The sequence below is a fragment of the Rhinoraja longicauda genome, chromosome 12 (genome assembly GCF_053455715.1).
Source record: "Rhinoraja longicauda isolate Sanriku21f chromosome 12, sRhiLon1.1, whole genome shotgun sequence".
NCBI classification, from domain to species: Eukaryota; Metazoa; Chordata; class Chondrichthyes; order Rajiformes; family Arhynchobatidae; genus Rhinoraja; species Rhinoraja longicauda.
The window spans coordinates 5,936,369-5,950,858 of NC_135964.1; the positions used below are offsets into that span (position 1 = coordinate 5,936,369).

Below are 14,490 nucleotides of genomic sequence, written 5' to 3' on the forward strand. Positions count from 1 at the left end.
CCAGGTACCAAAACCAAACAACAGATGGCACCAAGACCCCACCTGCCTTATACTAACTGGAAAGCCCTAAACCACCTCCGCACAGGAGTGGGATTCTGCGGACTCAACCTGAAGAAGTGGGGCTTCTCGGACTCTGACAAATGCAACTGGGGAGAGGTACAGACAATGGCCCACTTACTGACGATCTCCGCAGAGGCACAGATGTGGCACTGGCAGTGACAAAGTGATGGCAGAACGTCGTCTGACACACGCGCAAGCGAGAGTTAATTGTCAAGAGTACCAATGTCCAGTGATAAGCTTTTGTTGTGTGCTAACAAGCAAGTGGAAAGTCAATACATGATTACAATCGAACCCATACACAGTATACAGATATATGATAAGGGAATAAAGTTTAGTGCAAGGTAAAGCAAGTAAAGTCCGATCAAAGATAGACAGAGGGTCTCCGATGAGGTAGTCAGCAGTTCAGGGCTGCTCTCTGGTAGCAGTAGGATGGTTCAGTTACCTGATAACAGCTGGGAGGTAACTGTCTCCAAATCTGGAGGTTTGCATTTTCACACATCTATTTTCACCATTTTGCCCGATGAGAGAGGGAAGAGGGTGGCCAGGGTGTGATCTGGTCTTGATTATGCTGCTGGCAATGCCAAAGCACCGCGAGGTATAAATGGAGTCAATGGAAGGGAGGCTGGTTTGTGTGATGGTCTGGGCTGCGTCCACAATTAGCTGCAATTTCTTGCTATCTTGGATGGAGCTGTTCCCAAACCAAACTGTGATGCATCCTGATAAAATGCTTTCTATGATGCATCTGTCGGAGTTGGTGAGTGTTGTTGGGGACATGCCGAACTTCCTAAGTCTTCTTAGGAAGTAGAGGTGTTGGCGTGCTTTCTTGGTCGTTGCTTCATTATGGGTGGTCCAGGAGAAGTCGTTGGTGATATTTACTCCGAGGAATTTACTGCTAGCAGGCGAGACTTGAGGATGGTATGTTGCCTCCCTGGTGCCAGGGTCCAAGATGTCTCAGTCCGACTTCAGAACATCCTCAAGAGGGAAGGTGAGCAGCTGGAAATGGTTGTGCATGTAGGCACAAAAGACATCGGGAAGAAGAGGAAGGAGGTTCTGCAGCGTGAGTTTAGATAGATAGGAAGAAGGCTGAAAAGCAGGACTTCTAGGGTGGTTATTTCTGGATTGCTTCCGGTAACTCGTGCTGGTGAGGGCAGGAACAGGGAGATAGGGGATCTGAATATGTGGCTGACGGGCTGGTGCAGAGAGCAGGGATTTCGATTTATAGACCATTGGGATCTCTTCTGGGGTAGAGGTGACCTGTACAAAATGTGACAGGTTACACCTTGACTGGAGGGGGAGCAACATTCTGGCAGGCAGGTTTGTTAGTGCTAAACGTGTGGGTTTAAACTAAATGGGGGGGGGGGGGGGAGGGATTGACAAATTGGGAGTATAAGGATGGAGTTAAAGGGGAAGAGAGTACAGGAAAAGTTACGAAAGACACCTGAATTAATGGGGCGGACTTCAAGAAGGTATATGAGAGTACGGTCAGGATGAAATAGGAACCAGTGTGAAAAGAGAGGTGAATACCGAATTAAAAGTGTTACATATGAATGTAAAGTACACAAAATAAAGTGGATGAGCTTGAGGCTCAATTAGAGATTGGTATGTATGATGCGCAGCGGTAGAGTTGCTGCTTTACAGCGAATGCAGCGCCGGAGACTCAGGTTCGATCCTGACTACGGGTGCTGCACTGTAAGGAGTTTACGTTCTCCCCGTGACATGCGTGGGTTTTCTCCGAGATCTTCGGTTTCCTCCCACACTCCAAAGATGTACAGGTATGTAGGTTAATTGGCTGGGTAAATGTAAAAAAAATTGTCCTTAGTGGGTGTAGGATAGTGTTAATGTACGGGGATCACTGGGCGGCACGGACTTGGAGGGCCGAAATGGCCTGTTTCCGGCTGTATATATATGATATGTTGTGCGAATTACAAAAACATGGCTGTAAGAGGATCAGAGCTGGGAACTGAATATTCAGGGGGTAACATCCTATCGAAAAGACAGACAGGTGGGCAGAGGGGGTGGGGTAGCTCTGTTGGTAAGGAATATAATTCAGTCCCTTGCGAGGGGCGACATAGAATCAGAAGATGTAGAGTCATTGTGGATAGAACTGAGAAATTTTAAGGGTTAAAAGACCCTAATGGGAGTTTTCTACAGGCCCCCAAACAGAGGCCTGGAGATAGGGTGCAAGTTGCATCAGGAGTTAAAATTGGCGTGTAACAAAGGTAATGCTACTGTGGTTATGGGAGATTTCAACATACAGGTAGACAGCGAAAATCAGATTGGTTCTGGGCCCCAAGAAAGGGAGTTTGTAGAGTGCCTCTGAGATGGATACTTAGAGCAGCTTGTAATGAAGCCTACCAGGGAGAAGGCAATTCTGGATTGAGTGTTTTGTAATGAACATGATTTGATAAGGGAACCATTAGGAGGTAGTGATCATAATATGATATGTTTTAATCTGCACTTTGAGAGGGAGAAGGTAAAATCGGAAGTGTCAGTATTACAGTTGAACAAAGGGGACTATGGAGGCATGAGGGAGGAGCTGGCCAAAGTTGACTGAAAAGGGACTCTAGCAGGAATGACGGTGGAACAGCAATGGCAGGTATTTTTGGGAATAATCCAGAAGATGTAGGATCATTTCATTCCAAAGAGGAAGAAAGATTCTAAGGGGAGTAAAAGGCGACCGTCACTGACAAGGATAGTATAAAAATAAAAGAGAAGACGTATAACATAGCAATGATGAACGGGAAGCCAAAGGATTGGGAAACTATTAAAGATCAACAGAAGGTAACTAAAAAGGTAATACAGGGAGAAAAGATGAAGTACGAAGGTAAGCTGGCCAAGAATATAAAGGAGGATTGTAAAAGTTTCTTTAGGTATGTGGAAAGGAAAAAAAATAGTTAAGACAAATATGGATGTCCTGAAGACAGAAACAGGTGAATTTAGTATGGGGAACAAGGAAATGGCAGACGAGTTGAACAGGTACTTTGGTTCTGTCTTCACTAAGGAAGGCACAAACAATCTCCCAGATGTCCTGGGGGACAGAGGGCCTAGGGTGATGGAGGAACTAAGGAAATTCACATTAGGCAGGAAATGGTATTGGGTAAACTGATGGGACTGAAGGCTGATAAATCCCCAGGGCCTGATGGTCTGTATCCCAGGGTACTCAAGGAGGTGGCTCTAGAAATCGTGGACGCATTGGTGATCATTTCCCAATGTTCAATAGAGTCAGGATCAGTTCCTGTGGATTGGAGGGTAGCTAATGTTATCCCACTTTTTAAGAAAGAAGGGAGAGAGAAAGCAGGGAATTATAGACCAGTTAGCCTGTCATTGGTGGTAGGGAAGATGCTGGAGTCGATTATTAAAGATGTAATAGTGGTGCATTTGGATCGCAGTAACAAGTCAGCATGGATTTACGAAGGGAAAATCATGCTTGATTAATCTTCTGGAATTTTTTGAGGAAGTGACAAATAAAATGGACAAGGGAGAGCCTTGTAAACTGCTGTCAAGATAGCGGAGGTGAATTCCCTTGGCAGGTAGTAGGGACGATACTTTGCAGTTAGATATTCCAGGTCCGGGGAGCAGGAACTCACCAGGACTACCACGTCTGAGCACCACAAGGTATTATTTAGAAAGCAGACACCACCACCTCTAATCTTGCCCAAAGACGCTGTACGGTCCATCCAATGAAGGGGGAAGCCCTCGGGCTGAAGGGCACAGTCAGGTATGTCAGGTGTGAGCCATGTCTCTGTGAAACAGAGTACACAGCAGTCTCTCATTTCTTTGAGGCAAGTCAATCTAGCTTTAAATTCATCTGGCTTATTTTCCATGGATTGCCTCAATCCCGAGGGACTGCTAAACAATTTAAATTCCAAAAGTTTACGGGGTGTGATACCAACACTACAATTCACTTAAAAATGGTGGGAACCTCACATGACAGTATATCTAAAAGTGCAGTTAAAAGTTGCAAGCAGCAATTAAGGCAATGGATAGAGTTAATGAACCCAACTGGACAGACCCCATCTGTCTTAAGAAAATATAGTAAAGGTTCCTGCAGGGACTTTGCCCTAATTGTAGGTTCCGTTACTGCTATTTTCTTGGATTGGGAGAAAACAGAAGCGGAGCAGCAGCAAACAAATGATTAGCATCCTTCAGAAGTAATAGATATATACCCAGCTTGCAGAATGTACAACTCAAAGTCATAATTGTTTCCTCTTAAATCCAGTGCCTTAGCATGCAATGATTTTCTAAGACTGGTACTACCCAATGTCCACCACATGAGTGTACCATATTACCAACCATCAGTCACCACAAATTTATCAGTCTCCTTCTAGTCTGCTACATAGATATGAATAGCAGATCTGCAAATTGTCCATTTTTCATTGGTTTATATACACTGTTACTTTGAGTTCTCTAATAATTCACTTTATGGACAACATTTAGTTGAAGTCACCTGACTATTTCCAACTAAGGCAGCACAATGATGAAGTTAGGACTGCTACTGTCTCTTAGTGCCAGCAACCCAGGTTCAACCCTGACCTTGCATGCAGTTCGTGTGGAGTTTGCAAGTTCTCCATGTGACTACATGGGGTTTTCTCCAGGTGCTTGGTTTCCTCCTATCTTCTAAAGATTTGTGGGTTGATAGTTTAATTAGCCACTGTAAATTGTCCCTAGTATTTAGGCGAGCCGTAGAATTTAGGGACGTTGGTGAGAATATTGAGCAAAATGGGGTTAAGAGTACTGTTGACAGATACTCAGTGGACCAAAGGGCCTGCTTCCATGTAATCTCCCTCTCTCTAACTTCACAATGGGGTTCCATTTTTTTTTTAAATCACTGATTTAATGCTCATGCCATTTTGCAAAAATTGGAGCTTGGCCTTTTACTGCGTTTCATCAAATCAGCACGCTGAACTAGCCAATAATATAAAGGAGGATAGCAAAAGTTTTTTTAGGTACGTGAAGATTAAAAAATTGTCAAGGCAAATGTGGGTCCCTTGAAGACAGAAGCAGGGGAATTTATTATGGGGAACAAAGAAATGGCAGATGAGTTAAACCGTTACTTTGGATCTGTCTTCACTGAGGAAGATACACACAATCTCCCAAATGTTCTAGGGGCCGGAGAACCTAGGGTGATGGAGGAACTGAAGGAAATCCACATTAGGCAGGAAATGGTTTTGGGTAGACTGATGGGACTGAAGGCTGATAAATCCCCCGGGCCTGATGGTCTGCATCCCAGGGTACTTAAGGAGGTGGCTCTAGAAATAGTGGAAGCATTGGAGATCATTTTTCAATGTTCTATAGATTCAGGATCAGTTCCTGTGGATTGGAGGATAGCAAATGTTATCCCACTTTTTAAGAAAGGAGGGAGAGAGAAAACGGGTAATTATAGACCAGTTAGTCTGACATCAGTGGTGGGGAAGATGCTGGAGTCAATTATAAAAGACGAAATTGCTGAGCATTTGGATAGCAGTAACAGGATCATTCCGAGTCAGCATGGATTTACAAAGGGGAAATCATGCTTGACAAATCTACTGGAATTTTTTGAGGATGTAACTAGGAAAATTGACAGGGGAGAGTCAGTGGATGTGGTGTACCTCGACTTTCAGAAAGCCTTCGACAAGGTCCCACATAGGAGATTAGTGGGCAAAATTAGGGCACATGGTATTGGGGGTAGGGTACTGACATGGATAGAAAATTGGTTGACAGACAGAAAGCAAAGAGTGGGGATAAATGGGTCCCTTTCGGAATGGCAGGCAGTGACCAGTGGGGTACCGCAAGGTTCGGTGCTGGGACCCCAGCTATTTACGATATACATTAATGACTTAGACGAAGGGATTAAAAGTACCATTAGCAAATTTGCAGATGATACTAAGCTGGGGGGTAGTGTGAATTGTGAGGAAGATGCAATAAGGCTGCAGGGTGACTTGGACAGGTTGTGTGAGTGGGCAGATACATGGCAGATGCAGTTTAATGTAGATAAGTGTGAGGTTATTCACTTTGGAAGTAAGAATAGAAAGGCAGATTATTATCTGAATGGTGTCAAGTTAGGAGGAGGGGGAGTTCAACGAGATCTGGGTGTCCTAGTGCATCAGTCAATGAAAGGAAGCAGGTACAGAAGGCAGTGAAGAAAGCCAATGGAATGTTGGCCTTCATAACAAGAGGAGTTGAGTATAGGAGCAAAGAGGTCCTTCTACAGTTGTACCGGGCCCTGGTGAGACCGCACCTGGAGTACTGTGTGCAGTTTTGGTCTCCAAATTTGAGGAAGGATATTCTTGCTATGGAGGGCGTGCAGCGTAGGTTCACTAGGTTAATTCCCGGAATGGCGGGACTGTCGTATGTTGAAAGGCTGGAGCGATTGGGCTTGTATACACTGGAATTTAGAAGGATGAGGGGGGATCTTATTGAAACATATAAGATAATTAGGGGATTGGACACATTAGAGGCAGGGAACATGTTCCCAATGTTGGGGGAGTCCAGAACAAGGGGCCACAGTTTAAGAATAAGGGGTAGGCCATTTAGAACGGAGATGAGGAAGAACTTTTTCAGTCAGAGAGTGGTGAAGGTGTGGAATTCTCTGCCTCAGAAGGCAGTGGAGGCCAGTTCGTTGGATGCTTTCAAGAGAGAGCTGGATAGAGCTCTTAAGGATAGCGGAGTGAGGGGGTATGGGGAGAAGGCAGGAACGGGGTACTGATTGAGAGTGATCAGCCATGATCGCATTGAATGGCGGTGCTGGCTCGAAGGGCTGAATGGCCTACTCCTGCACCTATTGTCTATTAGTTGCATATACAATTTTCCATTTAGACACATTCAAATAACATCTGGTGTAAAAGTGAGATTCTGTCATTTCCACCTACCTATATCCAGTAGAATTCCGACCCACAACAAAGTGCTTTGGCTCACGGTCACAGAGGTACATGTTGTAGTCATTCTCCGGTACAAGATCAACATCATGAAAAATGAAACAATCCCATTCGCGTTCCTTCATTGCTTCCAGGAAACCCACGTTCAATAGCTTGGCTCGATTAAACACATCATTACCAGCCTAATGGAGCAAAAGGCAATCAGCATGCCTCATCTATACTAGGCTCCCTGCAAAAACTTATATACATATAATATACAGCTTATATAAAGCTTCCCATATTCCTACCAAGTGAGCGAGCAACAAGCATCTTACTAGCTATAAAAACCAAGCCAATGTCAATTTGTTTTTTTAATTTAGAGATTCGTATGATGATTATTTTAAATCTGTTGAGATTTTACCAGTACAAACATAATGCAAAATTGTAGGTGTATTTTCACATCAATAGTGCAATGAACCCATAAATGCGAACGGAACCGTGGGAAAATAAGGAAACACGTGGAATGAAGCAGGATGGGAGGAAGTAAAGGAAGATTAAGAGTTAAGAAAAGAATTGATAAGCACAACAGTAGGCACAGAAATCAAAGGACAAAAAAGTTTCATCCCATTTCCAAAGAAAAGTCAACACCTCCAGGACAAAAGGAAAGCCTTTCCTCATTTAAGAAACTCAATTTATAGATATTCATTTAGCAAGAAAAACCTTTCAGGCTTTAAATTTATCACCAAACTTAATAAAACTCAATGTCCATCAAGACTGAATTACAATTATATAATGCTATGGTTAAATTGATGTGTAAATTTGAGAGGGTCAAACTACAGCCTTCTCAGGACTCTTTAATTATTAAGTACCTGATTAATGATGAATATCCCATAATCTAGAAGTTGCCGTTGCAGAAATGGGTGCAAATGCTCCAGTAAATACAGGAGATGTTTTTCCCGATTCCGAAACGGAATCAGTATGGCCACACGTTGAAGCGAATGGCACTCTTGAGGGGCAAACATCCCATTCCATACTTTAGGGTTGTTCTTCTGAGCTTGTTCCAAGGTGAGTTGTCCGTCAAATATTAACTTGGTTAAACCACCTAAAAGAATTAAATTTAAAAAAATGTTTATCCCATTATTTATTAAGAACAAATGTTTAGGGAGTGGATGCAAAAGTACGATAACATAGAACTAGTGTAAACGAGTGATTGATGATCACCATGCACTTGGTGTATGCTCCTTCAATTCAATTCACAGGCTTACAATTCACTCCAAAAGGCACAAAGGTGAACTTTATTGAAAAAAAGCAGAGAAATCCAAATTCATTCAATATTTATCCCTCAAACATTCACTGGAATTGATTTTTTTCCGTAAACAGCAATAGTCGACATGATGTTCTGGTTATTTCAAACTGTCGAAAAAATATTCTACATATTCAAATTGGCTGCAGAGTTTCCCCAAACTATAACAGCAGAACTCAGAGGAATTGCAATGGTTGAAAAGGATTTTCAAAACAGCACCTTGCACTCCCCATCCCCCAGTTTTAATGAACAATGCAGATTATTTTTCCTTCTATTTTAATAATGCCAGTATGGTCAAGTCTGCCCAATTATAAGTCATTGCTGGTTAAACAAATACAATACTTCATGAATTAATACTATGATTCTTTACATGACTACTCTATTTCAGCCTGCACCAATATGAAATATCTCACTATATCCTCACCAACTAAAATACATAAACTTGTCTGTTTCCAAACCAAATTATTCTGCAAGTTCTTCCTCCCTTCTCATAGATTTAAAAAAATCCCTATACTTACGCAAGTGTGGTGTTAAAAGTGGGCAAAATGGCAGATAATTTGGAGACGGAGCTATTGCTGGAGTTACCACTGATGTCATCCTTTCACCATCCAGTCTTGTCATCTTCCAAAATTTTTGCATCACAGATTGATGGTCGACTTCCAGTACAAGATTTTGTACATTACTCAGTATCATCCAAATGACAACAGAACCAAAACTAATAATAATGAGCAAAAGTTTGATTCTTGAAAGAAAACCTCTAGTTGTCGAAATGCAAGCCATTGTAATAAAATCGTAGATCAGTGGAGGTAATGGATCACAGATGAGCGATATATCAACTAGTGATCAAGGAATATTGTGAAATCTCTATTGGAAGTCTCTCCGTCTATTTATCGCACTGTCCAGCGTATAGATTGTACTGCTAGTCATTGAATCTAGAAGACAAAAATCAAAATGTAATGAATTGAGATAACACACATCATTCACAAAAAAGATTTCAAACAATATTTCTGCTGCAAAATGGATGGCAATTTATAGAACCAAGGATTCTATCTCAAAAAGAATAACTTATGTAGTTTAACCAAGACTGGAACTTTACTCTGAAAACTCAATCAATTCTATTTATTAATTATTAGTACTATTTATAACAAGATTTCGTTTAATTACAAGCAAAAAACAGGGAAGTGATGAGGATGACATATTACAAACTTGTTCACTTTAAACATTACCAAAATTCAAAACCTAGGATACTCGTCACACTATCTGCAGGATTCAATTATGTGCATACTGGCTTTTGAAAATGCCTCCAAAAATGCTAATATTTCTAAACAAGTTACTGCACATGGAACAATCTTCAAAATGTACAAAGTGCTATCCAAATTGCAAATTATTTTTTTGATTCTAATACAGATTTAAAATTATTGTAAGAGATTGATGGCATCATCATAACAAATTAGCTGTATGGGTAAAAAGTCAAACCCCGATGCAATATAGTTGTAACTCATTCACGGCAAAACAATAAAGCACTGGCCTCTCTCCTAGTCCCATTTTTAGGGTGCGGATAGACAAGAACAGAGGCACTATGCAGTGGCTGCAAAAGTAGCTATATTAAGTTGCTAGTTTCCCCAAAATTAATGGCGTAAACAAATACAATTCAAGTATGGTAATACAGAAGTCCAAAAATGCTGCTGGTTACTTATTCAAGCATAAGAGCATTAATCCAGCTCTCAGACAGTTGTTTGTGGAAACAACAATGGCAGCAGTTTTTTTCCTTCCTCCACCTTGGTGCAAACTCAAGTGGAGTTTACTCCCACAACGCATCAAGCAATGACTACATTGCAGTTTGATGTCCGCCCAAAAGGGAGAAATGTAGACGTTGGTTTCCACTGGCATCCTCTGTGCCAGCCTTCCACATGCAGTCGGCCAGTTCTGGGCTTATACATTATGTTTACTTCGAAGGCATCAAATATTGAAGGAAGCAAAAAATAGATGCTCAATGGCATTTGAAGGAAAATAGACCTTTCCTTTCATAAAAAAAGTATTCCATGTTATTCTGTTGAATCCCAGAGTTTGCTTGAAAATGGCAAAGACCATTTTGGCTCTTCAAAAGGTTTTAAAAAGAATTCTCAGTGAACTGTATGAATTACAAATTGAAACAGGACCACAGAAATATCGAATAGCAGATCTACAAAGTCCAAACCATTAAATTACTTTATTTCAGAACAAAACAAATATAAACACTGAAAATGATCTAAATTCACTTTGAGTATAAAGTGTAGTACCCTGTTGCCACAAACTTTACTAATCATTAATATACTTAGATAATCTCCAATGCTGATCCAATATTTTCACAAATCACGTTAAAAAAAATATCCTCTACCCTTTTCAATTGCCACACATTCTGTATAATCTGTTCAAATCTGCCACAACTCCGTTTAAATTATTTAAAACTCAACTTCTGTTTGCGACAGCACAAGGTTGCATACTTCAAGTCCATCACTGATATCCTGAGCACCTACTCTCTCTTCGCCTCGACTTTTGTTTTAATGTAGCACAGTAATTCCTTTCTTACCATTACTAATTCACCTTGGTCCAGTTTGCAGTCATTTTCAACGGGATTTCTAGTCAACCCATTTCGTATAATAACACTTCCCCCGTAAATGGAGTTCCCCTCAGCATGCCCAAGGCTGGGTGGTTTGGCTGAGGGGCTAAAACATAATTCCAGATGCTATAAAGCATCCAATTCAATACTTATTACTGGCCTTTTATTCAAGCAAACCCATACACATGGGGAATCTTGGCATCAACCCTGAACACAATTCATCTATTCTCAGCATCAGTACTGACACTTTATACTCAATGTGAATTTAGATAATTTTCAGTCTTTATATTTGTTTTTCATCAATACCAATACCACGTGTTTCAGTTCATGTAATTAACAACCCACCACTATCTCTAGTCAACATTGCTCTTATTTAATACTTTTAACTATGCAATTATTACAAGGCCACCATCTCTTATTTCCCTCGCCACCCTGAGTTCCCACATTTTTCCAGATTCCAACTCATCGGCTGCCGTCCGTTCTCATGGCTGAAATGTTAGCGTTAGCAGGTGAACACACGGATTGCCTCATGTTCGAACAGGCATTCCGAGAGAAGCTTCCCGAAGATGTCAAACTCATGCTCACGGATTGTTCTTTTAAGGACCCTGTGGCATATGCAGAAAAAGCCGATGCGCTCATGGCGTCCAAATCAAAAAGAAGCAGTTCGATCAGCAAGGTGTCGGCATCAGCGGCCGCGCCACAGCGGCATCAAGATAGCGCCGCGTCTCCCGCCAATTCTCCAAAAGCCCGCCAAAAGGATCCGCACAAGCGCGGCTGGGGCTATTACCATCTATGATGGGGCGGAGAATCCCGCAACTGCCGCTCACCTTGTTGCTTCTCGGGAAATGCCACAGCCGATCGTACATAGAAACGGTTGCGATTGGCCAGAACCGACACCTCTACGTCCGAGATCGGTTCACGGACAGAGAATTTTTGGTTGACACGGGAGCCATAGTCAGTATAGTACCGCCGACCGGCCTCGAGACCAGACCGGGTAAGACAGGCCTTACCATCATCGCGGTTAACGGCAGCCCCATCCGCACGTATGGTACGCGGACAATGTCCCTGGCTTTAGGCATCCGCACGTACGAATGGCCATTCATTATCGCGGACGTCAGCCAGGCGATCCTAGGCGCAGATTTCCTCTGGGCCTTTTCACAAGTTCCCGATGTCCTTAGTAACGACCTTCGACCCTCAGCCAGCAGCGATGGGCCCGCCGCTCCGCCGGCCGCCACCCCGCCCAGCCCAACTGTCCAGGCCGTCGTCGCGGCCCCGGACCCGTATGCTGAGGTCCTGGCGGAGTTTCCGGAGATGCTCATCCAACGCTTCGACGCCCCTTCGGCCAGGCACGGTGTGGTCCACCACATCCGCACCGAGGGCCCCCCCGTTTTCGCTCGGGCCCGGAGGTTACCGCCCGACAAGCTGGTGGTGGCGCGGGCAGAATTCAGGAAGATGGAAGAAATGGGCATTGTCCGTCAGTCCGACAGCCCGTGGGCCTCGCCGTTGCATATGGTCTCCAAAGCATCTGGGGGGTGGAGACCATGCGGCGATTACCGGCGCCTCAATGCCGTCACCACGGCCAACCGCTACCCCATACCGCACCTCCAGGACTTCTTGGTCTGGGCTGGAGGGTGCCGTGGTGTTCTCCAAGATCGATTTGGTGCGGGGCTACCACCAGATCCCTGCGCGTCCGGAGGACATACCAAAAACTGCCACAATCACTCCGTTCGGGTTGTTCGAATGGTTGCGCATGCCTTTCGGTTTAAAGAACGCGGTATAGGCCTTCCAGCGACTCATGGACCATGTTGGTCGAGATTTGCCTTTTGTGTTCATTTATTTAGATGATATCCTGGTCGCCAGCCCCTCGGAGCAGGAACACCTGGCCCACTTGCGGACCGTATTCCAGCGGCTCCAAGACCACGGGCTCATCATTCAACTCTCCAAGTGTCAATTTGGCCTCCCCTCTCTCGATTTCTTAGGGCACAGAATCACCCCTGCCGGCGCCACCCCTTTGCCCGAGAAGGTGGAGGCTATCCGTGCATTCGCGCAGCCCACCACAGTGAAGGGTCTGCAAGAGTTTGTGGGCATGGTGAACTTCTACCATAGGTTCGTCCCGGCAGCAGCGCGGGTCATGCGCCCGCTCTTCCAGTGCCTCGCGGGTAAACCTGCAGAGGTGGTATGGTCCTCGGCCGCGGAGTCGGCCTTTACAGTAGCTAAGGCGGCTTTGGCAGACGCCACCATGCTGGTCCACCTGAGCGCCTCCGCCCCCACGGCCCTGACGGTTGATGCGTCTGACGTGGCGGTGGGAGGGGTTTTGGAACAGCAGGTCGACGGCCTTTGGCGGCCCTTGGCGTTTTTCAGCCGTCAGCTGAGTCCGGCTGAGCTGAAATATAGCGCTTTTGACCGAGAGCTTCTGACTCTCTACTTAGCTGTCCGTCACTTTAGGTATTTCCTAGAAGGCCGCCCGTTTGTGGCCTTTACGGACCATAAACCGTTAACTTTTGCTTTTTCCAAATTGTCCGACCCATGGTCGGCCCGCCAGCAGCAGCACCTGACTGCCATCTCTGAGTTTACCACCGATGTCCGTCATGTCGCGGGTAAACTTAATGCCGTTGCTGACGCCCTGTCGCGGCCTGCTGTTTCCCCCATTTCAGCGGTAGACTGCGAGGTGGATCCCCAGGAGCTTGCGGAGGCACAGCTCCTGGCGGACACCGCCTCGGCATACCAGTCCGCCACTTCAGGGTTGAAGTTGGCTCAGGTGGCCTGCGGGCCGGCAGGCACAAAAGTCTGGTGTGATGTTTCCCTTCCCCGTCCCAGGCCGGTGGTGCCGCCCTCCCTTCAGCGCCGGGTGTTTGATGCCATTCACGGGCTGGCGCACCCGTCCATCCGCTCCACCTCTGCCTTAGTAGCCGCTCGGTGTGTGTGGCATGGACTGCGAAAGCAGGTAGCTGCTTGGGCCCGTTCCTGCGTTCCCTGCCAGACCGCTAAAGTCCAACGCCATGTCCAGCCCCCGGTACAAGAGTTTGCGGTCCCAGCAGTCCGTTTTTTCCATATTCACGTGGATTTAGTCGGACCTTTGCCTTCCTCCCGGGGCTACACCCATCTGCTCACGGTGGTGGATCGGTTCACCCGGTGGCCGGAGGCTTTCCCATTGTCTGATACCTCCGCCGCCTCTGTGCCAGGGCCCTGGCCCTCCATTGGGTGGCCCCTTTCGGGGTTCCGTCTGTTATTACCACCGACAGGGGGCCACAGTTCACCTCTAGCCTCTGGGCCACGCTAGCAGAGCTGTACGGCTCCTGGTTGCAACACACCACGGCATACCACCCTCAGGCTAATGGGCTCGTGGAGAGGTTCCACAGACAACTCAAGGCGGCCCTCAGTGCGAGGCTGGAGGGCCCGGACTGGGCAGACCAACTTCCCTGGGTCCTTTTGGGCATCCGGACCGCTCCTAAGCAGGATCTCGGTGTTTCGTCCGCGGAACTAGTATATGGCTTGCCACTTCGAGTACCCGGAGATTTGCTTCCGGAGTCCTCTGGTCAGCTGCCTCCAGTTCCGTCGGTTTTAGCAGCTCTCCAGACTTCGCGTCATGGGTGTCTCATCATGCACGAACCGCCTGCCTTGAGGGACTGAGAGTTTGTATTTCTGCATAGGGATGCCCATCGTTCCCCGTTGCAGAGGGTCTATGAAGGGCCGTT

The 14,490-nt window shown here is 45.3% G+C and overlaps 1 protein-coding gene across 1 annotated transcript in view; it reads right to left on the reverse strand.

The window, feature by feature from the left end:
• Positions 1-14,490, reverse strand: part of LOC144598678 (beta-1,4-galactosyltransferase 4-like) — a 49,973-nt gene that overhangs the window by 22,337 nt on the left and 13,146 nt on the right. The window contains exons 2-4 of the mRNA XM_078408930.1: positions 8,715-9,128; positions 7,763-7,995; positions 6,909-7,096 (exon numbers count right to left, since the gene is read on the reverse strand). Coding sequence (XP_078265056.1) covers positions 6,909-7,096; positions 7,763-7,995; positions 8,715-8,976 — 683 coding nt within the window. The 5' untranslated portion in view covers positions 8,977-9,128. The remainder of the gene's footprint in view (positions 1-6,908; positions 7,097-7,762; positions 7,996-8,714; positions 9,129-14,490) is intronic.